The sequence below is a fragment of the Astyanax mexicanus genome, chromosome 18 (assembly GCF_023375975.1).
Source record: "Astyanax mexicanus isolate ESR-SI-001 chromosome 18, AstMex3_surface, whole genome shotgun sequence".
Classification (NCBI taxonomy): domain Eukaryota; kingdom Metazoa; phylum Chordata; class Actinopteri; order Characiformes; family Acestrorhamphidae; genus Astyanax; species Astyanax mexicanus.
Window position 1 is genome coordinate 29,087,075 of NC_064425.1, and position 26,611 is coordinate 29,113,685.

Sequence of the window (26,611 nt, forward strand, 5' to 3'; positions counted from 1 at the left end):
GCATTCAGTGCTTTCAGAGAGACTTCAGAAGAGACTAGTCAGCGGAGAAGAAGAGAAATTCGGATTTGATGAGACAAAAGGACTAAATTTAGATTACCCTGACTAGCTGCTCCTCTAGCACATCTCTTCAAGGAAAGGGATTAAAAGACTTTTTATGCCTCTAACTGGAAACCCCTCTCAAGAGTGCATCTTTCATCCCATACAGTGAGTAGCTATCAGCACAGCAACAAAGCAGGGCTGACAAACACCAATCAGCAGTAGTTAGATTGGAACTTAAAACAGTAAAGTATATTGCAAAAAGATTTAATACAGTAAGGAACCTAAGTTCATTGTTTTAAATAAATTTTTTAATTGTCCTTTCATCTTTTTATCTTCTTACATAATTTAAACAAAATTTATAGGCCATTTGAATTGAAAAATCGTTCCAGAATCGAAAATCGTTTCTGAATCGAATCGTGACCCCAAAAATCGGAATCGAATCGCCAGACACTGAGAGATTCGCACCCCTACCTCAGGTTATTCTGCTTTGCCATCAGCAGCCTGAGCCTGAGAGAGAGCACAACTAGACATGCTTTATCCTGGTGGGCAGATGCCACCCCCCCTTTCCCATCACTCCCACTGTGATACTCGCTGGCCAGAGCTGGGAAGCTGGGAGTGCTGGATGCCTAGTAATGCTACACTAGTTTTCAGTTCTCCAAACATCCACAGAATTAGGATCGAACCCACAACCCCAGGTGCCTAAAACTACTGGGCACACAATACCTGCTGCACACTAGTGGTACAAGGTATATATAGTATTTCTACAGCTTTATACACTATTTCTCCATGTAGAATAGTGCAGAATATGAGCACAATACTTGCTAAATTAAATTTTACATTAGAACTTTGGGTTCAGTACCAGACTTTCAGGTTCCAAAGTGCCATCAGCAGAGATTCAATAACAAGTAACAAGTAAAGCTGGTGCATCTGTGAAAATCACAATGCTTCAGAGCCAGGATTAAACATTCGTAACCTTTGCATGAGGAGCGACTGCAGCTGACTATTCTGAAAGAGAAGAAAGCAGGGTTGGCTTGGCTGAAGGCCTGCTCCTGTTCTCTGCTTTGAATGGGTGGCAAACAAACCAGACACAAGGCCAGACATATTCAAATTTCCACTGTTACAGAAAAAACAGAAAAGAAAAACACCCCATTGGTGGATGTGGCTACAGTATACAAATGTAAGGCCATTTCCCTAAACTCTCAACCACGGCTGGACGATAGTCTTCCAGTGGATGTATTTGTCCAATTTAGTGAGTACTTATTCCAACAATCAATATCAAACTAAACCCAGGCCAATTCTCAATCTACTCTCTTGTATGCAGTTGTGTATTCGTTTTCTTGTGAAACATCCTCAGTTGCAGCCCAAAAACTGTTTCACTTCAATCCACATCTATACAAATAAAGCCCTACCTGTATTATCAAGGATGCATCAGAAAGTGACCAGTAAGAACTTGGACAGCCCACTATTAAACTGCAGAATGAGCATACAGCATGCTTCCATCCTCTGGAGTTGGACAAACTAGTCAATCTACACTACCAATTCACAATACAAAGAAAATGACCCCACTAAATGTCTGTTTAAATGGAACAGGCTCCTCCAAAAACCTTTCCAACAGTGTTCTAATCATCTGCAGCCAATGTGCTGCATCTTATTCTCATTTTAGAGGCTTTAAGTGGTAATAAATTAATAAATAAATTAACCACTTAATAAATTAAGTGGTTTTTAATTGCTTTTTAAATGTTTCAGGTAGTTGTTACCACCATCTCTCAATACAGATCAAGTTACGTTCGAATGTCTATATGTTAAATAAGACATGAACAACAGTTTTCATGCAGTGTCTTTATGTTTTATGACTGTAAGACGCTAGGAACTAGAGCTGTACAAAATATTTCAGCTTCATAAGTTTTTTTTTTACGATGTACTGTATTTTTTTTTAGCATATAAAGCTCTGAAAACAAAATAAGAGACCAACTAAAAATAATGAGTTTCTTTTTATTATTATTTTACCAAGAGGAAGATGATCACAAGCCATGAAATCAAGCTGAACTGCTCGAATTCTTGGACCAGGAGTGGCATAAAGTTATCCAAAAGCAGTGTGTAAGACTGGTGGAGGAGAACATGCCAAGATGCATGAAAACTGTGATTAAAAAACAGGGTTATTCCACCAAATATTGATTTCTGAACTCTTAAAACTTTATGAATATGAACTTGTTTTCTTTGCATTATTTGAGGTCTGAAAGTGCTGCATCTTTTTTGTTATTTCAGCCATTTCTCATTTCCTGCAAATAAATGCTCTAAATGACAATATTTGTATTTGGAATTTGGGAGAAATGTTGTCTGCAGTTTATAGAATAAAACAACAATGTTCATTTTACTCAAACATAAACCTATAAATACTGCAGCAAAATCAGAGAAATAGATTCAGAAACTGAAGTGGTCTCTTCATTTTTTTTCCAGAGCTGTATCTACCAAAGATAGACACAGAGAGTCCATTTTTAATAAGTCGGAGTTTAAACTATTTATTTTTCTATACAAATCGAAATTCCAATCTTCATTACAACGACCTGATATTGATCCGTGCAATACTGGGATGGATCTTAACAAACAGCCTGTTTAAAAAAAGCAAAGCAGTAATAATATCAAAACATTTATAGAGTAACTTCTAATGTGTATTTACTTCAAATTTATTATTTAAGTAAACATTAGGATTTAAAATAATGATAGACTTATGATTATGATTGAGTGTTGCTTGCACAATTACAACATTAGTTCTCTAACAATCACTTTTCATATCCAAAAAAAACCGTCATTCTAACTGACATATCCCTAAATGAATCGGTAGTGAATAAATTTGGGACCAAAATTAGAATATTTTTTTTTTGTTTTCAGCAATACCCAGTCCTAAATAATAACATTATGGCATGTTTGATCTCTGATTCTGGCAACTTCTGGTGAAAAATCTTGTAGTTTTTAATATCGTGCAGCCCTACATTACACAAAAGTACAGTCAAATGGTGCAAATGTTTAAACAAGCAGTGATGCATCATTTTAAATAAGAAAGTATGAACACCACTGTCATTTCCAGCAGATACAGCTTAAAACCTTGCATAACTGATTCCACAGGCATTCAGTGACTTCGTATGCATGATACACTGTATACTGTATAATTGATGTTATACAATCTGCAAGAGAAAAGAGGAGAAAAGCAAAGCTGAACAGAGATCGCGGATCATTGTTTAGAGAAAGCCTGCCACTTCAGGTTGCAGTAATGGAGGAAAGCTTGTATGGTGTTCTGATTACTCACAGTACGGCCTCAGCTTCAATCATACTTCAACACGTTGAGTGAAACATTGTCTGTGATCAATAAATAAATAAATAAATAAAATCACGCTGCTTGTCTCAAACAGTGCAGTGCAAATGTTTTAACTCACTCCACCTCACGCGTTACCATGATTACAAGTACTCGGACTAATCATGTTAGTGGAGTCACGTGGAGCTCTGCTGCGGCTGCAAAGCGGTATGGGATTAAAATGCTCATTTGCCTCCTGAAAGGCATTTAAGGAATTGTACGTATCAAAATCTACATAGAATATAATGATAATAGTTTGAAATTGCATAAAAAGCTTCATTTTTTTAATACTAAATGTATTAATAACCAGGTTTCCATAATCTCTTTTGTTCCATAATCTCTTTTTTCTGCTTTAACATATATATTGCGCGATATATACAGTAAAGATCCCACCCCAATTACAGATAGATGAAGGTGTAGATGACAACACCAATCAAACATTTTTCACTTCACTTGTCAGTGGTGCTAATGATATGGCTGATCAGTGTACACTGTACATTATAATGTTGAATTGCTTAGAGTATCACAATGTATAGTGATTTTTTTTTTATTGTAACCCATGTATCAAATATGTATCATATCAACAAGTTCTTTCCAATAAGTACATAGAGCCATCAATATGCCAGGAATCTTTAAAATACTAGTTTAATGCTTTTTAAGGTATTTTTAAGACTACAATAAATATAATTTAAGACCCAAAAACTGTACTCATAATTTCTTTGATAGAAAATAATTGATTGTATTGGAAATCAAAACAATCCAATTCCAATTTATATTTTTTTTCTTTAAAAAATCTGTTAACCTTAGTTCTTTCCCCAGTAACGTACTTGCCGCTAACGTTATGTTAGCTAGCTCACCACTAATGTTAGCTAGTTAGTAGCTAACCTAAGTTCTCTACCCTGTAACTAAGATAACTCGTCTAATGTTAGCTAGTACTCCGCTAAAACTTAGTACCCTCCTTGGTAACTTTAGCTGGCTCTCTGCTGATGTAAACTAGCTCTCTGCTAACCTTTGTTCTCTCACCAGTAATGCAGCTAACTCTCTACTAACCATAATATGTAAGCTAGCTCAGCGCTGATGTAAACTAGCTCTCTGCTCTCTCCTGGTAACGTAGTAAACTTGCCACTAACGTTAGTATGTTAGGTAGCTCTTTGCTAATGTTAGCTAGCTCTCCGCTAACCTTAGTTTTTCTCTCCAGTAACAAAGCAAGCTAACTCGCCACTAATCATAAGTATGTTTGGTAGCTCACCACTAACGTTAGTATGTTAGCTTGTTTGCTTATAATGTTCCCTAGCTCTTCGCTAAACTTAGTTCTCTTCCTGGTAACATTAGCTAACTCACCACTAATGTTAGTATGTTAGCTAGTTCGCTTATAATGTTAGCTAGCTCTCTGCTAATGTTAGCCAGCACTCCGCTAACCTTTGTTCTCACCTTGGTAAGATTAGCTAACTCACCACTAAACTTAATAGTTCCTTTCCACTAGCATTAAACGTAACATCTAAAAATGTATTACCTACAGCAGATTTACAGTCAATTTAACACAATTTAAGGCCGATATCACCCGGATTTTAATTTAAGACATTTTAAAACTTTTAATGGACCGCGAGAACCCTGTATGCAATCATAATTGTCAGATTTATAATTGACTCAGGTCAAGACCTAACCACCCCAGTGGTTCTGCAATGAAGAAATGTGACTCAGATATGAGAGAACAGACTTTCATCTGTAATTCAAAAATACAGTATCATCCATTTAGGAATTACAGCCATTCATCACAGACCATTTTCACAGGCTCAGAAGTAACTAGACAATTGACTGATAAGCAGTTTTGTAGCCAGTTGTGCGCCGCCTCCTCATTAGTTCATGACAAATTAAGAAGATAAAAGGTCTGGGGATGATTCCAAGTGTTGAAATTGCATTTAGTAGCTGTTCATTGAAACTCTTTACTATTCAGTCCAAAGAGTGCAAGTGCAGGTGAAGGAGACTGTAATTAGACTGGAAATAACAAAATAAAACCTATAAGTGAAAGAGAGAATAAATCGTAGCACTTGTAAAAAGAAAAACAACACTGAAATGTTTGGAAGACATCGGAAAACGTGGTAATGACTTTCCTATGGCGTATTCCCGGTACACAAAAGACACTGTGGAACGAGGAATATTTTCAGGCAAAACACACATCATGATCAAACGACATAACTGATATCTCATGACTTTTGGCATGTCAGTGTGTAAATGAGATAATCACACTATGAAAAACTAACACGTTTACACCTGTTCACACTACATGTACAATTTCTGCTTTAGGATTATATCTGGAAAAGGTCAAGATTTCTGCATAAACATGATCGAAAACATCATCAGATTTTTACACAAGCCCTAAAAGTAGATAAACAGAACCTTGGTAAACAAGTGAGAAAAATATTATACTTGGTCATTTATTTATTGAGGAAAATGATCCGATATTACATATTAGTGAGTGGCAAAAGTATGTGAATCTCTAGTATTTGCAGTTAGTTTGAAGGTCAAATTAGAGCCAGGTGTTTTCAATCAATGGGATGACAGTCAGGTGTAAATGGGCAGAGCCCGTTTATTTAAATAATTAATGAACCAGTTCATTCTGAATTAGATAAGATATATAATTCTAAAGAAAAAGTCAGGACATCTGTCCATAACCTGAATCTCAAGAGAAGGTGAAGGTCATGCAGCAAGACAATGACATTAAGTTCTACCAAAGAATGGTTCACAAGAAGTATAAAGTTAATGTTTTGGAATGGCCAAGTCTAAGTCCTGCTCTTTGTCCTAATCCAAATTCATCAACCTCCCAGATTTGAAGCTGTTCTGTAAGGAGGAATGGTTTAAAATTCCTCCAAGCCTGTGTGAAGGACTCATTAACAGCTAACAGAAACATTAACGGCAGTTATTGCTGCAAAGGGGTTTAACATGGATCTCTTTACCTACGTTTGGGACATGTGTAAACAGCTGATGATGTTTTAGATCATATTTATGCAGAAAAATAGAACATTCTAAAGGCTTTACAAACTATCATTTACCACTGTACAAGTGTAAAAACATTTGAGCCACATGTTTCAGTACTGCGAGCACACACAACTTTCCAAGATACTCCTTCCAGTACAACTGGAACACCAGTAATAATTGATACGCAAAAAATGAATACCAGTCTGACTAATCAGAGAAACACTTGAACTACAGAGTGTAAATGCATGGAGATGATGACTGATCAGGATTCAATCCAGATATTTGTCACATGAAATAAACAGGTGTAAACAGGGTCAAATATGGATCATTAGCACCTTCAAAATGTTGCATATTCCTAAATAAAATCAGATTAATGATGCTATATGGGCCTGAGCATCAAGACTACAAAGTGAATGCTTCTCTATTAGCAGAGATCTTTTAATTAACAGCTCAAATCTGCTCTCAGATGATGAGTTGGTCTACACTGATATGTTCGCTGGTCTGTTGATGCTATAGCAAAGCAGACCTTTGCTCCAGACCAGACAGCTTACAGACAAAGCCAGCGAGTGTTTTTAAAAGGTTTCACGCAATTTTTATGGGCTTTATGTCCGAGACAAACACTGATTAAATCTCAATGAAAACCGAGACAGCTCTGAGAACACTCGGTGCCTTTATGAGTTCAGGGAGCCGAAGAGAAATATACAAAGAAAAGGTTGGTGCTGATAAAGACAGAGAAGAAAAATGAGAAAAGATGCAGATAAGAGAGGTAAAGAAAGCAAAGGAAGCGAAAGGAATAAAGAACGAGAGAAGAAGAACAAGGCCCCTGCTTTTTGTTGCTGTTGAGATCAGGCCGCAGAGTGCGGCTCCCCGGATGCAGATGCGGCTCGGAGTAGATGGAGATAGGTGACAAAAGGGTTAACATGCACGCTCCTGAGCGCTCTCGCCCCCCGCACTTCAAAGGTAAGCTGTCTCTGTACTCGGCCCGTGCATCTGCCAAATGCAGGGCCTCTTAAGAGCTGCTTCTGACTGCTGCGGTTGCTGTAAAAAAAAGAAAAAAGACAGAAAAAAAGCCTCTCGTCCTGTTTGTAAGCCTTTCAAGCTGGAGGTACTAAAAGCTCCAGGCTGTCTGGGTCTGTATAGCATCCCTTAATAAAGACAAAACAAAGAGGTAATCAAGTGAAGGAGGCGGGAATGGGGGGGGGGGGGGGGGGGGGCACTTTACCTGATACTTAATAGGGATTAATATGTGGATAAACCTGTTCTGTACACATTACGCACATACTGTAAAGCTTCTTAGTACAAATGTGATTCTTAGATGCTCGAGTGAGCATCACACATTAAGCTTAGCATCCTCTCTCCATCTACTCCTTCGTATCTTAACAGCGCAGTGCTTTTGTGCGTCTCAGCCAAAGATATTAACCTGCACATTTCTGCTGTGAAGATACGCCAGCAGCTCGTTTAATGGAACAGCAATGTAATTTTATTCTTTATTCTGTTTTTTTGTTGAGTTAAAAGTCTGGTTTGTGCTCTGCAGCGCATCCATGTGTGTGTGTTTAATGAGCAGGACCGTACACCTATAGGAATGGACTCTGATGATTGACTGTTGTCAGGGTTTAAATCAGTTTTATACCTCAATTCCAGACCACCACGCCATCAGTGTAGATCTATTCCTAAATTCTGTCGCTATTTTAACGCCGGGGGTGCAAGCCATGAAAATAGACTGTTGACGGGGTGTAAGATAGGAATGAGCATCGCGACGCACCTTGCGTAGGGTGTATGATAGGGCCCTGTGTGTCAAATACATTTAATTCAATTTAATCAATTCATTCAGTACTTTAAGTTGTGGCAAATAATGCTGCCACATATGTGCAAAAGCACTTCCACATTTTTGATAGTCTTGTCAAAAGAACATGACTCTCTGGTTAATATCATTATCCCATGACAAACATATATAGTCCCTTCAAAACATAAACGTTTTACAGGAGAGAGATAAAACCTTCTTAACTTTCAATGGAAGTCAGTGTAAAAACAGCTTATTTCTAGCCATTTCAGAAGAATTTCTATGGGTTCATTTATCAAGAAATGTTGATACAGTGTAAGGGACAATTTATATCTAGTATTTGTTTTCCAGTCTTGCGGCACACTGGCTTATTAATCATGTCACATATTCCTCTGAACACATTGAATTAATTGTTTATATTACATCAGAATAATAGCAAGGCATCTGTATCTGTAATTGAAGTTAATGTTCTAAAGAAAAGCCCATGCTAACACTGGTGGCATCAGTGAAATCAGGGGGGAACATGAAGAATCCTCATTCACTGATCTTTGGATGTTCGTTTCAGTTGTATCAGAAGAGAAAGCAAGAAAGTCAATTATTAACAGCAGGCTGTGGGTTCTGAAAGCAGGGCAACACTCAAAATCATCTCTTGTGGTTTTAATGATGGAGCTACAGTATCCTACTAATGATGGCACAAAATGCAATGGCAAGTCTGTATGATATTCCAGTTACCCTACCCCCCCACGATACAATATTATCACAATATATTGCCCACGCTAACAATCACAGTACTGTGATTTTGTGATACCTGATATATCACAAGACAATTCACTACGATCTGTGTTACTGAAGAGGATAAAAATACTTCTAAATAAACAAATACCAGGAATAATGGATTTATTATTGTCAGTTTAACAGACTTTCACAACCAAAATTCTTCACCACAGGTTCATTTGTTTAGCACCATTATGTGAAGTAACGAGGCAGTAACTTTAGTAAGCCTAATTGGTAAGCAAGTCTTTGTTTAAAATAAAATATCGATTTTTAATGCAACATATTGAAACAATACAATACAATCAAAACTATACAATATGTTGATATATTGTCCCACCTTTAAAAGTAGCTGTCACAAAGAAACTTGTTTTTTTATTTATTTTTATTTTTTTTGACAGTTTTCACTTTTACATCATTTTCAATCAGGTAGTTGTCCTTTACACTGGATCATGGTGATGATGATTTCATGATGAATGAATTAATAAAATGGCAGCTCCAAAATTTAAAACAATTATAAAAATCTTGATAAAAACTTCCAGTACAAGTTTAAAAAGCTTTTTTCCTGTTGCCATTTTGTTTGAGAGCATCTAGCTGTTTTCCCTTCATATAAAAATTTCATTATGAACACCGAAAAAAAAGTTAATGTTTTGGAGGTACAAGGTTTTTGCTGCACAAAATCAGGCCTGCACAATGCATTATTTATTTTAGGCAAACAAATGCTATAATGGAGTTCAGACACCCATTATTTTCAGGATGTGATCTAAACTAAACGAATTCTACATTATTTGCTCAATCACAAAGACAAATTTGACTTTGGAAAAAAAAAACACTGCACAGATTACATGATGTACATTTGGCAAAAATATCTGCATTAATATTTAGCAAACTTTCAGAACTATTCTGAAACTGAGAAACTGAACTGAACATGTCACTGCACCTGTTCTGATGGTCTTGACCTGCTTATTTGCATGGTCTACATGAAAGTCATTTTTACAAAAATATGTGGAGCAATCCACCAGGGTACACTTCTATTATTGACACAAATAATTTTATAAGCAATTAAATGCTTTTAATTAAATAATATCACCGACACTAAGTTTATTTAACATACTTTATGCTTTAATTACATTAAGCTTGTGAATCCTGTATTTTCCTCAACATTTCAAACGAACATCTACGTTCTGCACAAATACAAATGCACCTGTTTGTACACTGAAAATAGTGCTCAGTGCAAAATTAAGCTTATCCAAGTGGTTAAACACTGTTGCTACAAGCTAAAAGCAAGTAACGAATAGGGACGGGGACAAAATATTGTATAATTTTGAACGTATTGTATGGATATGTGATGGTTGATATTGGTGGTTTAATTATTGTTTAACCCTTAGAACCCAACAGACGGATTTTCCATCCAAAAACGCACCACGTGTTCTCAGCTTAATTACTCAGGAATCCCTTCACACATCAACATAATCAATACATGATTAGAAAGGGCAGAACTTACTCTTTCTAAAAATAGCGACAACATCCCAGTGCGGTAAAGAATTTACAAGAAACCTATTGAGAAAACACCTAAAAAAAGTGAGATCTCCTTGCCCAACCAATATTATTAACCTTTAGTGCTTCAAACATATTTATATGATGTTTCAAACCAAATAACATCAGTAAATGACTCAAAAGGGTCCACAGAAAAAGTGTTAAACTGTATTTATTTTGCACTAAACATTTTCATTTATTTAGACTAAAAAGTTTTTTTTATATATATATAGTTTACTTTGTGTGTCCTGATCAAAATACTGAAAGGCATAGGCTGCTCTGAGTATCAGGTTTTTAATAATCTACATGTATCCTAGAGGTGTGATTATCAAGAGAAACAAGTCCCCTTGATGCTCTCCATGTATTTTGTCAAATTAATAATTAATAAGCCATGTAATGAACTATTATCAATACTCTTACGCTTTCAACTTATATACACTCTAGTCTAACCATTTTTGAAAAGATATCTTAGGTGTGAATATATTTAAAGTCTACAGATTCAAAAATATGTAAAAAAAAAAACAAAAAAACAGGCGCTTGGTAAATTTGACAAAACATGGCCAGTTCCAGGAAAATATTACAATTCTGCTTCCTTTTACATTTTAAACAATTATATTTTTGAGCAGCCGTATGGCTTCTGGAGTAAAAGAGCTCATGGCATGTGACTGTCTGATATAATTACTGTGTTATAAGACCTGAAAGAGGAACTGACAAAAACAAAGAAAAAGCAAACCAAAACAGCCTAGGATTCAAGGGGTTAATTAAGCCACTAAAAGTATCGGTATTTGTATCGGTATCAGCAGTTTTATATCAGTTTTGTATCGGAATCGGATGAGAGCTAAAAAAAAAGTGTATCGTCCCATCACTGTTAAATACGGTAATAAGCCTGTAAAATAACAACAAGCTACTGAATTCAGTTTACAGCACTCCAGCACTACATACAACTCCAAGCTCATCATCAGGTCACCAACAGGGAACAACGTGCCATTTAGGAGCCCGCAGAGCCCAGCACTGGTCTGGTGGGCGAGAACTTTAGCACATCATGCTGAGCCGGGCTCTCCGTGACCACACAAACATTCCAGCATGGTGATCAAACCTGCGCCACCACAGAGGCGGCTGGCAGCGTTAATGAGCAACGAAACCTCCTCTACATTCCTGCACAGGCCCTGCCGCACTGCTGTGACGCGGGGGCCAGCCGGGGAGCCGGCAAGTACACTCCTGTCCAGCCACTTCCAGCAGCTCACACACACCACACAAAAAATTCACCATTACGCTATTCTACACGACACGACATCGCTCGCGTCTGGAATTTCATCTTTATCAGGGCTTTCTCTAATGACTGGGCGATGGAGGCTGCACGTGTAAACATGAAGCAGTCATGTGGGCTGTGATTAAGAGATGGAGACACAGATACTGCTATCTGCTCTGCTTCTGCAAGAGGAGTAGAGCTGAGGTTTCAGCATTTCAGACGCATGCTCCAAGGTGCGTGCAGTCTTTTATACTACACCAAATCAAACGTCAGTGGCAATTTTATTTTTAAATAATTGAAATTGACCCCGATAAACGGTGCAGAATGTTCTTTCTCTTTCCCATAAAGAGCGTTTTTCGAGACATTAAGTGCAAAAAGAAAAAAAAAATAACCTTCTCCAATTCTCAGTAGTTTGCTTGCTCTCACAAGTGTTCTATTTAAAATCTACTGTGCATTTCTGAACTTGCACAGGCCTGTAACAATAAATATTTTTATTTCTAAATTTTATATTGTCCCAGAAACAAGTTAAGATTGACTATATTATTGCTATTTTAGACAAAAATATTTTATGTCACCGATTATAAAATGCCATAATAACATCCTTTTAACAAGCGATGCACTTTTATTATTACGAACATTCAAATATCAAATATATCCTATATAGGATTTACAGCTCTGGAAAAAAGAAATAAGAGACCACCTATAAATGATGAGTTTCTTTAATTTTACCTAATTGAAAACTTCTGGAATATTATCAAGAGGAAGATGGATGATCACAAGCCATCAAACCAAGCTGAACTGCTTGAATTTTTGCACCAGGAGTAAAGGCATAAAGTTATCCAAAAGCAGTGTGTAAGACTGGTGGAGAAGAACATGCCACGATGCATGAACATTCTGATTACTGCCCCAAATATTGATTTCTGAACTCTTAAAACTTATTTTTAAAACAATATTTTTATTAGGAATTTGGGAGAAATGTTGTCTGCAGTTTATAGAAGATTTTACTCAAATATATACCTATAAATATAAAAATCAGAGACACTGATTCAGAAACTGAAGTTTACTGTTATTTTCTTTTATAGCTGCATATATACACATCTTAAATACATAACACTTCCTGGTTCTCACACAGGCCTAATAACCAAAATAAATTTTACTAAATGTATTTAAATTAAGGGTGTGCCATATCAAATGTTATAGTTATTTCGCCAAAAATCACATCAAAACATCAATAAAACAAACCTGCTAAACCACCTGCTTGAATGCTGTCTCAAAAACTAGTCCTGCACTCAAAAAGCTGCTTTCCCAACACACACAATTCTAGTTAAACCTTTTTTTCTTTACTTCTCAGTTATAAAAATCCTTTTTGATTTTTATTTAATGCCCCATCAGAAATGACTATTTCCCTCTATTTCAGCAGAGCAGCAGCAGTGTCCCACTTCATTTCCTGCCGGCTAGAAGATGCCTGGGAGAGAAGCTTATCAAAAGTGCCCATTTTACATAAAGTGTTGATTACTTCATATTTCTTCCATACTTTAATTTCCTTTTCTGAGGGAGCAAAGTAATAAAGTTACGCCATCAGTAAATCTACACTGCACACATAATTATTTCTATATTCTGCCTGTAAAAAAGTTCAGGTGCAGCCTGTAGGCTGGGCTAGAACTTTACATATCTTTAAATACATCGCTAAAGTGCTTACTTGTGATAAATGTAAGGTCAGATACATAATATCTCAGCTTAACAACAGTGGAACCCTTACAAAAGTGTCACCTACAAAAGGTTATCCATCAAACTGAAGACTTTTGTATTATGATACAACAAACACTATTCTAATTTTTAATACTCCTTTTTTGTGTGCTTTTGTATATTCACTTGGGTCTCAAGTGGCCCTATAAACAGTCTAAGCGTGGAAAAAAACATCCATCCGTTTTCTGTGACTCAGCTGAAAGATTCTGGTGTCAGGAATCATATGCTTCTATGAGCTGTTTGGATGGCTCCCTTATTGGGATGTCACAATAAGGAAACTTGCATAGAACCACCCTGGCACCACCCCTGACTAGGGCTGAACGATTAATCGTTTTTTAATCGAAATCGCGATTTGAATGGACGCGATTTTTCAATCGCAGGAGCTGCGATTTGAATTAGCCAATAGCCTGCAAGTGTTTCCAACTTATGTGGTTAAAAGCGCCTGTTCTGTGTCTGAGAGGCTTGTGTGTGTGTGAGCACACCGCCTGCTCTTCTCCGATTGGCCTGATGCAGCAGGGGCTGGATTCATTTGAATATTTTTTTCACTGGAGGGCGGGGCTGCGTTCAACGCAACGAAGCCAGCATGCACTGCCGCTCTCTCCATTGCAGCTACATCAGGGTGAATTAAATTTAAAGTGGCGCTTGGACATGAGTGGAAGACTTGGATAAAATAATTTAAAGCCAGGCGGACACTGTGCAATTGTTTAAATGCGTTGTAGAGTTCAGATTGTCTGCGAACCCGAACCTGACTTGATGCCCGAACTCGCGCCGGGTCAGCAGAGAATTCCCTCCGCTTTCCTTTGCGCTCTGTCAGATGGTGCTCCAGAAACTGGTCTGTGAGGTAGATCTGTTTTAATACAACAAATCACACTATGATCTTTATGATGTACCACAAGTTACACTGTTATAATCACACAGTGCTGCACGCGTGTCAGCAGCTGCAGCTCTGCCTGTTTAAAGCTCCGCGCGTGGGTTAATCGGTTTGCGCCGCACACATCGCCGGGGTGACGACGCGTCTTTTTGGGGCAGAAATAATATTTCTTTATTTTATTTCTGCTATTGCGTGCCGTTTTTCGTTTATATCTTTTGGAATTCGTTATATTGTAATTTTATTAGTATTTGGGGATTATTAAATAAAATATAAAAGTAATATATAAACAGTATAAATAAATATCAGTTTGTACCAGTGTTGGGAGTAACGGCGTTAAAACAGCTTCTGGCCGCTGTGCCTGTGGTTTGGCGTGGTGAAGTGAGGCACAATTGTGACGATTTGCTGCTCTAATCAATTCAGTGATTGCCGTGGACAAGCCAAGTTCCGAATTAAGGACGTTAAGCTCTTTTTAGCTGCTCCGATGTTTGTGGTGCTGCTGCTTTCTCTTTTAGAGCTTAGATTTTCTGCCCGAACCTGACCTGACCCGAGGACCGACCCGAAATCGGGCTCCTATTTTTATTTTATATAAAGCTTTGGTGTGCTAATCATAATGTTGCTAAGTAACCAATTATTATTGTTCACTAAAGCGAACGAAATAGCGAAAACTGAAAGTGAAAAACATTTGTGTTAACTGAATCTGATAAAAACGGCAATTAAAAGAAAATAACATAACTATCTCGAACTGTATTTTGTGTTTATAAAACTAACTACAACTAACTGAAATTACTGATAGAATACCCTCATTTTCGTGTTAAATTAATTTAAAAGCGCTGTTGTACAGCGGAGTTGTACAGCGGGCGGTGTTGTGCCGAGCGCGTGGCACCTGGTCCGTGGCGTTAGTTCTTGTGTAAAGCGCTCGCGCTAGCCGCAAAATACGACAGAAAACACTGAGAAACTGCAGAACTATCTATGGGATTACAATATGAGCGCCAGGCAGATGAAAGAGAAACAGCAGATACAGCGTGAGAATATTTACCTGTGAGTAGTAACTCACACCAGAAATCTCTCTCTCTCTTTCTTTCTCTCTTGCAAAACGTGCACGTTTTGGGCCTGATCTAAGCTCTATTCTCTTTTGGCAAGGCTGTTGTTATATTAATACCATTTTAACGGTCATTAGATTGTTGTTTTTGTCCATTATTTTTTTTGTTTATATATACATATTTCCTTTGAGGGTGGCTTGGTATGTTTAATTTCATCCCCAGACGCGTTTTTCCGTTTTTTCCGTTTTTTTCAGTATTACAAGTTTTAGTAATTTTCTTTGGTTGTGTGGAGAATTTCGTTTTATTTTTTTTAAATTCGTTAGATTATATTTTTGTCAACATTTTGGGTTTATTTTCGTTTGTTATTTTTCTAATAGTAAATGTATAATTGATTTCCTTTTTTGATGGGCGAATATTAAAAAGTAACGCGATTAGTTACTTTTACTGGTAACTAATTACTTTTATAGTGGAGTAACTCTGTTAGTAACTCAGTTACTTTTTTGGAGAAGTAATGAATAACTATAACTAATTACTTTTTCAAAGTAACGTGCCCAACACTGGTAGCTACCAGTATGAAGCTAACAGCTAAAAACTGATTTACTTTTAAGTTCATTTATTTGTAAAAATGCATCTCAAAACTCAAAGAGTTTAGGATAAAACCGATATTTTGCTTTTTTTTTTAGCTTTTCTGCTAAGGCATTACTGTCCACAGCGGACCAGTCAGTTACTGATGTTGCAGTTATACCTTTTGTGCATGCAAGCATTAATGATGCTACTTTTGCATTTAATGTGCAAAAAAACTGATTTACTTTTAAGTTAATTTATATTGTAAAAATGCATCTCAAAACTCAGACTTTACAGTTACTGATGTTGCAGTTAAACCTTGTTATTTATTTTGTTGTTACTTGCAATTTAAAAATAAAACTGAAAACTGCATTTAATCTGAGATACCTGTGAATATTTTATGTGGAAGAAGTTTATAAATTTATTTGATAGGTATGGTAACCACTAATACAGGTTTAGGTTTTTGATGGATTAAAAATAATCGCAATTTAAATCGCAATCGCAATATTCTGTGGAAAAATCGCAATTAGATATTTTGCCCAAATCGTGCAGCCCTACCCCTGACCCATTAACCCCCACCACAAACCCACTCACTAGAGTAGTTAAAGATTTGCCATACCGATCTGCTGGTTGCAAACCTTGGACAGTAAACAGCAATTAGCTGATTAGCTAGCAGACTTCACCTGAGGGAGGGATCTGTACCTACTGTCCCATAATGAATTTTGTGCTTGTATCGCAGTTAAGCATGAACTAGCTTGTTTGTGTTTAGCCCTTTAGCAACAGCTTATTTGTATAAATAAAAAAATAAAAAAGAGTCTTATTCTGAGTGTAATGTGAGAGAGATTTCTTACAAAGAATTTAAGAAAAAATGAAAATCACAATAAAACTGATCACAAAACAACTAACAGTCATATTGTGAAATATAGTAAAAGCAGTACTAAGCCATAATGCCTTCATCAAGTAAATATGCCAAAACAATCCACAAATTTACCCTTTGACAACACACCTGATTAACACAGTAATTACGTGATGAACTCAATAAGTAATCTGTCAGTAATATTACAGCATTAATTCCAATTCTTCCAATAAAAAAGCTTGTCACACGAGTTACAATATATCATTACTGACAGATATTCTGTAACTGTCTCTATGTGCTTCCATCAACATACCAGTTCTGTTTCTTCTTCTATTATTTATAGTTAGAATGATGATAATCTGTCTCCACTTACCTAATTATTATGTAATTATTTTGGGAGTCAGAACCTTTTCAAAAGTGTTTTCCCACTGCAAACAAACCAGATCATAGTCCAGTTTAATCTAAACCTTCTTTGATCAGACCATATTTTTATCTTTTGTCTTAAGAGAGTCTGAGGCACTGCTACTTACTGATCACACAAGACAGCACACAAGCTCAGGAAGTCTATAAAAGGTTCAGGTCTGTATCTCCAGATTTTAGGCACACTGCTAATGCCAGGTTCACACTTTTTTTTCACAAAATGTTAGCCAATTCTTTAGTCGTCAACAGTTTTTCATTAACAGCTGACAAAAACTCTACTGAAAGACGCTCGCCAAGCAAATAATTGGCATGCTAGATATCTGACCCAGTCATCAACTGGGAGTCAGGAGCAGCGGCTAAACCTACTGCCAATGGAATCAAGGAGAATGAGAGAACCACGGGTCCAAAATAAATCCCCTGCGTTACCAGAGATGTTTATGGAGAGTCTGATAACTCACAACTCTTGAAATGACAACTTATGAAATTACTTTAAACTCTGGAGGGAGCCCACGAGTGAGTCCTCTATGAATGGGGTGTGTGAGCTAAAAGCTAAAAACCTTAAATTAAAAATAATAATAATAATAATAATACTAATAATAATACTTGCTCTGAGTAACAGCACAAGGACTGATGACTCAAAAAGTTGTGTAGTTTTGGACCTGGCATAAAGTGCTTATCTGCGCTTAACTGTCATTGTTTTAACAGACCTACAGTATGTGGTCAATTTGTGCTCATATTAATATCTCCATTGGCCTGAAACGGGCCAAGACAGGGAAGTGAATTTTAATTTGAAAAGCGCAGCTCCATCTGGCCTGAACGCGCAGCTAAACACATGACACACACGCTCTCCATGGCAGGGCCAGAGCCAATTTACTCAACCTTTCACAGCTGCATGCATCAGAGAGCACTCACCACATTTTAGTGCGCTCTCCAAAACCCGTGCTCTGCCTGTTACAAAGAGGCCAATCTGGCTCAAATTCTCCTTTTATACTCATTTGCTTTCCTTCTGTAGCCACTGTTTCATAGGCCATTAACCCCCCACGCTGAATCTTCCTACACAAGCATCCCTCATTCATTACTGCAGTGTGTTAGCGTGCTAGCGTGATTGCGTTACCTAGGGCTTAGGCTCAGGCTCGGGCTCGAGGGTGCAGCGGGGATATTCCTGGCCGCACTCCAGTCCACCAGGCCTGGGGAGGAAGCCCCGGACGAGTCTGGCTTGGCGGTCAGGCCTCTGGGGGGGCGGCTAAAAATACCCGGCGCAGATTAAAAGCACACAATGAGCACCAGGAAGCGATTTTGACGAAAGGTCAGGGCTAAGATTCCACTGGCACAGGCAGGCGGGTGATCGCCGCTGATGGGAAGTGTGAGAGAAAGACTGTGGCCTCTCTGCGTGAACCTTTCGCAGATGAATCCGTCTAAAGAGCAAGAGTCGTTATTTCACTCAAGAAGGTCAATGATTGACAGCACTCTGAATCGCCAATGACACGAGGTAGACGGGTAAATGCTTATTGGGACACAGTAGGAGTGGGAGTTGGTTCACATACTGGTTCGGGGGGTTTCTTTCAAAAATAAATCTGTTTTACTAGTGGGTAGGAATCTGCTAGAGCTGTCAAACTCTGCTTCTGGGTCTTATAAGATTGATTCAATCAGCAATTCTACCCTGAGACATGTTAAAATGTCCTCAGATCTGATTCTTGAAGAACCTAAAACTGAGTGATGTTCTGAAAATTGACTTTAGAGATACATGCCTAACAACCCAAACTGCTGCCAATATAAAATAAAAGTCCTTTTACCATTTTTAGAATGCTTAAATGTTTGCCAAACGTCTTGAGGTGTGTATTAGGAATGTGTACACAGCATGTATAGAAGGTACAGAAGGTATTACCACCCACAGTGGACAGCACAGTGCTGTGAGTGGTAATAATTTGTGACAAGCAACTCTAGCTGAAATCACATCACATCCACACTCAATGCTGGAGAGGAGACCCTACACACATCTGACACAGGTCAGCGCAGTGTTTTTTACAACACGGCAAAAGTCATGGGACAGACAGGATAATACTTTGAGTCAGTATGTCAGTATATATTTAGAAAAGCAACAAGCACCACATATAGGGTATATCAATATTCAATATTAAGCACCTAAAAACTGTGGGGGACTTTAATTTCTAACATCACCCTTCGGTATATCAGTTATTACACTGAAGAGAAGGATTTCTAAATGTATTTTTTCTATATGTGTTTTTCACTTGTGGGTCACTGCAATAAGCAGAGAATTTCTGTTCAAATGTCCAGAACTTACATTTGTTTGTTTTATTTCATTTAAGTTTGATTTTAATGTTTAGTGTGTGTCGTACTGTTTGTATGAATAAATATTATATCCATTTCTTGACCTGTTATCAACATAAAACATACTATATAATTGTGTAATAACATTTATTCCTATATCATTACATAGATATTTAGTTAGCATAGCAACATAACAGTATTAACTCAACTCTTTAAAGCTTAGCACACCTCCCTCAACATGTCACAGTGATTCACACATCTTTTCATTAGGAGAATCACGTGAGTTTCCCAGATTAAGCTTGTGAGCACATCTCCTTACAGAGGAGGAGAAGTACAGTACATTTCTAGACCTAATACAAGGCAATGTATTGGCAATACATATAAAAAAGGCTGTTGTAAACTATTGTAAAGGGGTTGTCTGACTGATAACTTAGTGTGACTTTCTAGTAGGGCTGGGCAATTAATCAAAAATGACCCAGAACTGACATTCAGAACATCAAATCAACTTAATCTAGCTTTATGTACTAATTAATTTACTTATTTAGTTATGTATGTATGTATGTCTCTGCATGTATTGTCCCCTTAAGGAAAGTCATGTGACTCATGCTCAGTTCTATATGCTTTACACACGTTTTTAGACAAATATGTCATCTTTATTAAGTAACATCAAAAAAGAAAAGTTTATATTGCATTTTGTACACTGGAGAACCTTATGCAAGACCTTCAGACTCAAACTTCTAGCTGGAGAGTTGTTTTTTCCTCCCTGAATAACTTTGTAATTAAATGATGAACTGAACTGTCAGTACACAGAGAACAAATAATGCAGAAAAGCAATTATATAAGTAGTTAATTGGTCCTATTGCACTGTGACAGGTTCTGTCACTGTGCTTACCTCTGAGCAAAACTGAAAGTATGTTCATATAGGAATTTCAATTATAGCTTACTATTAACTTTCTCCTGTCAATTTAATCACATAAAAAAAAACTATTCCCGCCAATTTTCCTGCACAACATTTCAGAAAAACACACGGCTGAATCTTCTCAGGTGACAATAGGATGTTTATTCAAAAGAATATTGCTGCAAACCTCAAGTCGTCTTGCTTTGGAGATGACACAAGTGTAAGCTTTATATATCTGACGTCTCGCTTGTCAGCCTAGCCACTGCCAACCACAATTTATTTCCTTACAGAATGCTTACAGAACTATAAAAGTTGATCACAGAGAAAGGCGTGTGGTCTAACGGCTGGCTGGCAGAGCTGCGGCACATCAAAAGCCTCTGACTGATTAATCATTTTCGTTCCAGTGTGGAGTGTCTGCACCTGAAGAGGAAAATAGACCAAAGCTAACATCCCAAAATCCACAGGTTAAGAACTCTGCTTCGGGCACAGGAACTAAAACTGACAGAGCCTAAGTCCTGACTCTTTATGTCAGCTTATCTCTTAAGTAGGGTGATGTTCCCTCTGAGAGGTGCTTTGTGCCAAAAAGCTCTCCCCTGTTCCTGCCGTCACTACAGTCGCAAGCTGCCTGACAGATGCGGGAACATCCCCATGGCTCACACAGAACTGGGAGCTGGTGTGAAACCAGCGGACAGATTTCAATATGATTTTTGGTGAAAAACAAACAAAAAAAACTAATGAAGAGAAAGAGAGAGAGAAAGATGTTTGCTTGCTTCTGCCCCAACATTTGTCATGTGGAAACCACCAGATCACCAGTTAGTAAAGTAAAAGAAGTAAAAGAAGATCCAGCAAGTAGAGGTTTAAAAGTTACGCAGTTCTAGCTGTTCCAGCTCCATGCGGCTCAAACAGTACCATAACTCCTTAAACCAGAGCTGCAGGTTTGCATTCTAAAAAATCAGCAGCACACTTGGTTCCACCTCTAATGTAAGAGACCTCATTTAACCTTATAAACCTGCATAATGTAGAGATACACTTCTACCAAATAGGTCCTACAACAGAACCCTGTTGCACTAATTAATTACTGATTAAATCGCCTAGGTTTTATGAGGATAATCAATTGGTCAAACTTCCAACAACTGATGGCATAAGCTTCTGTTTGGCACTGTTAAGACAAGACTGTGGATAAGACTACAGACACCACTTTTTAGACTCTTTTAAACTCATTTTAAACATAATACATACACCATCACAAAGTCCAAGTCCACATCCAAAAGTTTATCACTCTTATAGTCACATATCTTGAAGTGGTGGCCATCCTTCCTTCCAATAGAAAACTAATAGACTCAGCAGCTTTCACCCTCAAGCAAAATCTAACACCTGACTCTGTTAATCAAAAAACATCTCAATAATTCAATTATTCATGGGGAAGTTAAATGACAATGGTTGATGCTAAAGTCTGGGTAGATCTCAAAGAGCAGGTGATGTGAATGACCTCTGCCTTGGTCAGGCAGTTGTTACTAAGCAATTCTAAGCTGTTCATAGCAGTTACTGAGTAATAAGCCATTCTGGTTAATAACAATAATGAATAATGAGCCAACAGCAGGGGTGTCAACTTCAGATCCTGGAGGGTCAGACGTCTGCTGAGATTTGTTTCCATCGTGCTGCCATCCTGTGCCACTCTGGACTTACTCAACTCTTGAAAAAAGATCATTGCTAATCAGCTGATGAGCTGTCTTCCCAGACATGTTAACTCCTTGAACCTGTTTACTGTTTGTTAAGCTTGTTGTAAGCTTAAGACTAAATATTTTCTTAGCGATTACACTCGTAATGATAAATGTGATGCTACTAAATATTAAAGATCCTTTGTGTTCTACTAAAAAGCCATGTGTTCAAATGTATACTAAAGAACCTTTCACTAACACATCCTATAGCAGTGATTCTCACAGAAGTCTTGATGGTTTTCAATGGTTACAACACAGCAATGGAGCAATGTGAGAACAGTCTACTTGTCCCCAAAGTCTAGTTTGACCACCAAAACCAAAAGGAACCAAAAGTAAATGTTTCTTAAACAAAATTGCGGAAAGAAGACTTTCAAATAACTTTATTTGAGATAGTTTTATTAATGTTGGTTATTTTAGAACTACATGGAAACTATGCCCAAGTAGTTATTATAGTGGTGGCCTCAACGGAGGCCTCAAAACATGAGGCCTAAACTCTGCAGAGCTGCAGCCCTCCAAGACTCAAGCCTGACACCCCTGCCACAGAGTTCAGGAGATTGAAGCTAAAGAACCTGCTTCAGCAAAACAGGCCGCCACTCACCAGACCACACCGAAGGCTCCGTATCCAATGGGCCTGTCCGGCTCGATGTCCAGTTGCTGCTGCAAGTGGTGAGCATGCTGATGGTGGTGATGATGCGCCTTGACTGCCGCAGCGGCCGCCGCCTGGACCTGAGCTGGGGCTGCAGCCGCCGCCGGGCCAGGGGCTTGTCCGGGAGCAGGCGAAGGGAAGTACGGCTGTTGCTGGCTCGGGTTCAGCATGACTGCAGCCGCCGCAGCCGCGGCCGAGGCGTGCTGCTGTTGCACAGGGTGCACGGCCGCAGCCGAGCCAGGGTGCTGCAGGTGGTGCTGGCCCGGGTGGTGGTGATGGTGCAGGTGAGGAGGCGGAAGGTGTGGCAGTTGGTGGTGGTGGTGAGGGTGATGGGCCGCCACGGCCGAGGCGCCGCCACTGTACGCAGCCATCATTTTTGCGGCATTGGTCGCCGTCGTCCCGCAAAGAGCCATTCACTCAACAGCCAGAGGAAGAGAGGGAAAGCGAAAAGAAAGGAAGAGAAAAACAAAACTAAAGAGAAAGGGGACAAGAGCGAAAATGGGGTCTCCTGAAAGATCAAACAGGCGAAGAGATGGAAGAGGCCTAGCCTAGATCATTGGCCTGCTATCTATCCAATGGATGGACATATCCAAACAAAAATGCTTGGAGTAGAGCAAAGTAAGTGTGACAAGTGTGAAAAGATGTTGAGTGACAAGACTAGATTTGAGTGGCTTTAACATGAGTGCACCAGCTCTGTCTCTCTCTCTCTTTCCCTCTCTCTCAGCTCTCATAAAGTCAACTCCATGCTTCAGCTAAGCTAGCTATCTTCCATTTGATCTGACCTACTTCTGGGAAATGCGCTTTGCTCTCTTATGGCCAGGCAGGCACTACAAATTTCCCACAATCAGACCACAATCACAACTGCACATTCAGAAAAAGCCTGAACAGCTAAAAAAAGCAAGGAAATGAAAGAGAAAGAAGAATGAAAGAAAATAAATGTTGATGATGATGGTGATGATGATGATGTGACTAACAAAAATCCCACTCCCCCCTCAGTCCAGAGATCCTGTATGGCCTTAAATCTCCCTCATGTTGGAGGTAAGAAAGCTCTCCACTCTCCAAACAACCTGAGGCCCTTGTTTCCCTCCTTTTATCTCCTGTTTAAGAGTGAGAAGGTTGAAACTGAATGTGGTGGGTTAAGTGGGGAATGCAACCTTCATCTTTTAGACTTCTTCACATTGGCCATGTTGGCTGGTCCGGAGCCGAGGCTGCTTCCACGGCCGGAGGCTGCATGCAGTGTTTTTGGAGTCAGTGAAGAAGTTAGCACTGGATTCTCGCCCAAGGCCAGCACCTCCACAACCAGCACGGAGCTCTGGTGCTCGCTAGGCGGCTGAGATCACTCTGTTTCGGGGCAGAAAGTGGACCAAACCCCCTCCATATATGCAGCTATTCCTGCTTCTGGGTTAGAGCTAGGAGAGGCTGGCTGGCTGGCAGGGTGGATGGATACGACAGGTACTCCTGAACAGCTGTAGCTGTAAATCTCGCTGCTTCTCCTTTTCCCAAACGTCAAAATCGAAGCCCCCGAAGCCCCTCCGGTCCCCAAGCCCCCATCGCGTCGACGAAACAAGCCGAATCACCCCTTCTCCTCCCCGGAGCGAAGAACACAAATTCTTCCGGAGCCAGTCAACTTATTTTCTCCATCGACTCCTCCGGCGTGAGGCAGCTAACCCTACACTGCTGTTCCTTCCAGACACCCTGGCATAAATCCGCTCCAGGAAAACAGATCCACAGCTCCGCGCACCGCGGAGGAATCGCGCAGCCACAGCCGGACCCCGCTGCTGCTGCTGCCGCCTGGACGTTAAGGCAACACGCGCCCGAGCCTGAGCTTCTTCAGACCAACCGTCGACTCCCCCCCTCCCCTTATGACTGACGCCCGTGACCGACGTCCATTCTGACCAACCGCGTCGCGACCCAGCCACCCTCAACCAATCACAGCGCGCCGCTCTCGCCTCTAATGCGGGCTTGCAGCCAATGGGCGGAAGGGGGCGGAAACAGGCGAGCGACCCCAGCAGCAAAACAAAGTGGGGCCTGTTGCCTGTGAAACGGACGCCATTACGGCAAGAGAGAGCCGGTGTTCTGTCAAGTTGCACTACCCGTCAAAATCTGCTGCTTAGAGGCCGTGCGCATGCGCCGACTCACATGTTTGAAAAAGGTTTTTTAATGTGGATTTTTTATGATAAAAATCATTAATAAAAATAACCTATACTTTTCATCGCTTGCATAAAATAATATAAGCTTACTGTAACTATTTCCTTGAGGTTAAAATAAAATTAAAGCAAATTAAAAACAAACATAAAAAAGCTTAGTTTCGTTTTTTTTTTTTTTTTTTTTGAGCGTATATTTCCCTGATGCACTTATTTTGGCCATATAAAATCCAGCTATACTTCTGCTGGGAGTATGTAAGATATGGTGCTTCTAAACGTTTTAAACGGAAACCAGAACGTATTTTTCTTTTCCATACTGTTTGTTTTACCTAGGCAGCTCTACCTATAAATAGAGCTTCGCTGTCGAAGCACGTTTTGACAGGGTAGCACAAATCGGCACAACACAGGCCAGCGCCGGGGGAGCGGACGGGCCAAACCAACCCAAATGGCCGAGCTGGAGCTCCGCTCTGCCCGCTGCAGATCAAGCGGAGGCAAATAATAAAATAATTAAATTGAGCAGTTATTCAGCCCGCCGCTGAACGGCCTCTCTGGGCTGGGAATGACTGCCACCATCCGCCGGCAGGTTACTGCCCCAGGCGTGCAGCCGCCGGGGTAAAGGTACAGGCGGCGGTAAAGTTTGGGTTTGGGGTCAGGTGAACTTTCTCATCCAGCACCTTCCTAAAGTAATCGTAAAAAAATCGCCTAACTCATATTTTCAAGTTTTTTTTTATAGGAAATACATAAACATTAGACATTTAAAAATAAGCAATGGTTTAAGAGGATATTTTATCATACAGTCAAGCAGTTCAATCCTAAATCCTGAATTCTAAAAATATTGATTTAAAAATCAGAAAACATTTTAACAGCCACTTCTAGAATACTTCTAGCTTTATGGAATTGACTGCTGACTAAAATCCAAACTAAAAATACAGAAAAAAAAATAAATAATAAAAAATAAACCTCAATAATGAGACTAAAATGTATTCATAAAAAGTAAACTTTATATAATAGTAAAACTCTCATCACTTACTAGGTGGGGATGTTGGAAAATTAGATCAGTGAAGGGAGCTGCCATCTTTTTTAGGCATAATTTACTAGCTTAAGTCACACTCTTTGCATTCCTAAAACTGAGAGTATAGGGGATTTTACCACAGGTGGCTAGTGTCATGAGGAGATGATTTAGAGAGAAAAAATCAATAAAATTTGTCAAAAGAATTTTGATTATTCTGGGAAGGTGAGCTTACAAATCTAAAACAGTATCTGTATAAATAGTCACTTGAGATATATATAGGCTGGAGCCTGTCCCAGCAGGCATCGGACGGAAGGCAGGATACACCCTGGACAGGCCGCCAATCCATCGCAGGGCAGACAGACACAGACAGACAAACAGACACATTCACTCACACACTCACACCTAAGGGGCAATTTCAATCAAGTTCCAATTAGTCTGAACGTGCCGTCCTTGGACTGTGGGAGGAAACCAGAGAACCTGGAGGAAACCCACGCAGACACGGGGAGAACGTGCAAACTCCACACAGGAAGACCCGGGTTGCCCCAGCCGGGAATCAAACGTCTTGCTGTGAGGCGGAAATGCTACCCACTGCGCCACCGTGCCGCCCATATATATATATATATATATATATATATATATATATATATATATATATATATATATATATTTATTATTAATAAATATATATTTATAATGATCTGTGGAAA

The 26,611-nt window shown here is 39.0% G+C and overlaps 1 protein-coding gene across 1 annotated transcript in view; it reads right to left on the minus strand.

The window, feature by feature from the left end:
- The window catches only part of nlk2 (nemo-like kinase, type 2), a 133,178-nt gene extending 108,552 nt beyond the window's left edge, over positions 1-24,626 (minus strand). The window contains exon 1 of the mRNA XM_007237175.4: positions 22,701-24,626. Coding sequence (XP_007237237.2) covers positions 22,701-23,161 — 461 coding nt within the window. The 5' untranslated portion in view covers positions 23,162-24,626. The remainder of the gene's footprint in view (positions 1-22,700) is intronic.
- Between the last annotated feature and the right edge of the window lie 1,985 nt (positions 24,627-26,611).